The following is a 3,732-nucleotide window of genomic DNA, read 5'->3' as shown; positions in this document are numbered from 1 at the left end:
TGACCCTGGAAGACATTATGCTGAGTGAAATATTCAGCCACAAAAGGACAAATACTGCATAGTGCCACTGTTGTAGAATAACATCAGGGTTGGGGTGAGACTGAGAAAAATTAGATAAATTAGTATACTGCATTGAAACAGATGAGGTAGAGAGCAGTTTAAAAGCAATATATGATTGGGTATTAGGGTAATGACAAGAGTCCAGAATGAAGGTTGCATAGTGGAGTGTACTTGAAGTGGAGGGGGAAATTGTACACCAATGAAGGAATTTTTTTTTTTTTGCTTTTCAAAGAGAGGAGCCAACTGGAAGGAGGGGTGGGCAGGGAGAAAAATGTAACAATGAATGAATGGAAATCCAAAATCTCTGTAAATGTTCATTAAAATTAATAAAATGAAATTCAAGGAGAGGAGCAAACTGGGAGTGGGGTGGGTGGGGAGAAAAGTGCAACAATGAATGAATGGAATTCCAAAATCTCTGTAGATGTTCATTGAAATTAACAATAATTTTAAAAAAGGAAAAAAATGTGACTTGTGGCGATCTCATATGTATAGAACTGAGTTTCACAGGGGTTTTGGTGACTGGGTGTTTGGAAGTAGATCATCAGATATTTCTTTCAAGGTGCCTGTGGACTAACTTGAACCCTCAACCTTTTGGTTCACAGCTCAGCACTTAGTATCTAATCCACCATCTCAACTGTCCTCCCCGTCCAGGTGCTGTGCTCCGTCATCGCCGGAGTGCTGCACTACCTCTACCTGGCCTCCTTCACCTGGATGCTCCTGGATGGGCTGCACCTGTTCCTCACTGTCAAGAACCTCAAGGTGGTCAACTACACCAGCGCAGGCAGATTCAAGAAGAAGTTCATGTACTCCTTTGGCTACGGGATCCCAGCTGTCATTGTGGCTGTGTCTGCTGGCATTGGGCATAAAAATTATGGAACATCTAATCAGTAAGCATGTTGCGTGCATTTGTGGTAGGAGTAGTGTCCATAGCAACAAGCTAAAACTAGAGCCATGTGAGCGCGTCATGATTCATCATAGCAACCCCATGTGTTTAGAGTATCACTGCTTGATAGGGTTTGCTTATCTATAGTTTTCATGGAAAGGAGCCTGGTAGTGCAGTGGCAAGTCACCTGGGGCTAGCCGTGAGACTGGTGCTCTGAACACACTCAATGACTCTGCTGGAGGTTGACTCCTAGATCTGTTCTCACAGAGGTTATATAGCCAAGAAAACCCAGAGGAGCAGTTGTACTCTTTCATATGGTGTTGCTGTGAGTCGGAATCAACAAGAACAATCATTTTAAAATTGTTCTTTATCTTCTCCCTCCCAACCCTTTCCTTCTCACCTTCCCCTAGTCATTCATTCAGTTATAAATGTCCTGTTAATCGCAATACATATATTATTGTCCATCCATTCATTTGAGGTTGATCTTTCCTTCTCCTAGTTCATTACAATGTTCATTGTCCACTTTATTTCTGCTTTCTCTTATGCTCTACCAACCCTTCTGTTTCTATAATAGGCATTTTATACAGGATTGGTACTTTTGTGACTGAACTATTTTGCTTAGTACAATGTCCTCTAGACTTATCCTATTGTGTAGTTGGGTATGGTTTCATGAGTTTTCATTTTTTAAAAATGCTTCATAGCATTCCATTGTGAGAATTTACACCTATATTTCTATTTGTTTGTTGGTGGAGATGGAAGCAGCCCAAGTGCCCAACAACAGTAGTTTTTATGCAAGCAAATTACTGGACCTTCCTTCCACATCAAATCTAGGTGAATTTAAATGGACTGTCTCATATATATATATATATTTGTGGTGTATATATGTTTGTGTGTGTATATATGTGTGTATATGTATATTTGTGTATGTATATATATATTTGTGTGTGTATATATATTGTGTGTGTATATATATTCGTGTGTGTATATATATTTGTGTCGTTGTATATATATTTGTGACTGTGTATATATACATTTGTGACTGTGTATATATACATTTATGTGTGTGTATATATATTTGTGTGTATATATTTATTTGTGTGTGTATATATATTTGTGTGTGTATATATATATTTGTATGTATATTTGTATATGTATGTATATGTATATATGTGTATATATATGTATATATTGCTGTTATGTGCCATCAAGTCACCTGTGACCCACAATGACCTTATATATATTATCTCTGAACCCTGTCCTATTCTGAGCCAGTCTTATTGTCTCTGACAGACTTAATTCTATTTCTCCAGTCACTGAGTCAATCCATCTCAACCTGGGTCTTCCTCTCCTATACTGTCACTCCATTCTTCCACTTCCAAGCATGATGTCCTTCTCCAAGGACTGGTCCCTCCTGGCCATGTGCCCAAATTATTTGAGATGGAGCTTCGAAATTCTTGATTCCAGGGAGCAGCGTGGCCTCTTCTCTCCGGGATGGACCTGTTTTTCTTCTGGCAGTCCACGGTATGTTCAACACTCTTCTCCAGCACCAAACTCAAATCCACCAGCTGCTCCATGAGAAAAGGATGGGAAATCTTCTCCTATGTGATTAACTGCCTCTGAAACCTTGCCTGAGAATCAGCTATGGGTCAGTTCCAACTCAATGGTACACAACAACCACCACAACAAAGTACATCTATGTCTCAAATGAAGAACCTGTGAGGTACATGCTCTGAATGATTCTGAAAAGTCTTGATTTAAACAATTGAGGTTGACCTCCAAGATGTAAATCACAACAATTAGAGTAACAACTGTGGGAGGCCTTCCCTGCACCAGGGACAGAGTTCTTTGTGTGCAATCGTTGTTGTCATGCTGTCATGGTACTATGACATTGGCACAAAATCCACTCTATTTGACAAAAGTCTCCAGAGACCCAGAGAAAAAGAGAGGAAGTTGGAAGTTGGAAAGGGGGTGCTTTCCATAGGCATGCCTTTCTACCTCTCTAATAATGAATAACCACCACCGCCTGGCTACCACATTGTTATAGTGTTTCGGCCTGCATGTTGCTGACGTGATGGAAACTATGCTACTAACATTTCAAATACCAGCACAGCAGAGATCCCGGACTGAGACAGCCATGGAAGAAAGACTACTGCTTCTTTCTGACATACTGCTTCTGAAAATTAGCCAATAAAACCAAATAGCTCTCACACATTGCATTACTCAATCTTTCCAATAATTCTGTTGGCCCTATTTTTAATTCATGGAAATGGAGGCTCAGAGAAGGCTGACTAAGATGCATGTTATCTAAAAATTTAGATCCTGAACTAATAGCGGCATTTCTCACATGCTGCCATGGCCAGAATCTAAGTCCTCTCCCTTCTCATGAAGGTTCATGTCCCCCCATAGTGCCTTGAAGGAAAAAGTCTGGCAATCTACTTCTGAAAATTCAGTCAATGAAAACATTATCAAGAACAGTTCTCTGACACACATGGTCCCACCAGGAGTCAGGGTCTACTCAAAGGCACTTAGTAATGGTGGTGATGGTGATAGGGCTGCTTGAACATAAAGAGAAAGCATCATCTACTCAACTGAGTGTTGAGAAACGGAACGATGGTGTCTGAATACTGCTTAGTGTTGTCTTAGGTATGGAAGAAAGAGGCAGCTAAAAACATTCAATGATCTTGGCTTCCAAATCTCTGTCAATCTCTTTCTCTCTCTCTCTCTCTCTCTATATATATATATATACACACACACACACACATATGTATAGATATGTATATATGTATATG

The 3,732-nt window shown here is 39.9% G+C and overlaps 1 protein-coding gene across 1 annotated transcript in view; it reads left to right on the top strand.

Moving 5' to 3' along the window:
- The window catches only part of LOC102843058 (EGF-like module-containing mucin-like hormone receptor-like 4-like), a 41,937-nt gene that overhangs the window by 21,281 nt on the left and 16,924 nt on the right, over positions 1 to 3,732 (top strand). The window contains exon 6 of the mRNA XM_006896413.1: positions 712 to 947. Within this exon, the coding sequence (XP_006896475.1) occupies positions 712 to 947 (236 nt within the window). The remainder of the gene's footprint in view (positions 1 to 711; positions 948 to 3,732) is intronic.

This window comes from Elephantulus edwardii, unplaced genomic scaffold (genome assembly GCF_000299155.1).
Source record: "Elephantulus edwardii isolate Elephantulus edwardi_28Jun2011 unplaced genomic scaffold, EleEdw1.0 scaffold00185, whole genome shotgun sequence".
In the NCBI taxonomy this organism is placed as follows: domain Eukaryota; kingdom Metazoa; phylum Chordata; class Mammalia; order Macroscelidea; family Macroscelididae; genus Elephantulus; species Elephantulus edwardii.
This window is presented reverse-complemented; position numbering and strand designations above follow the sequence as displayed.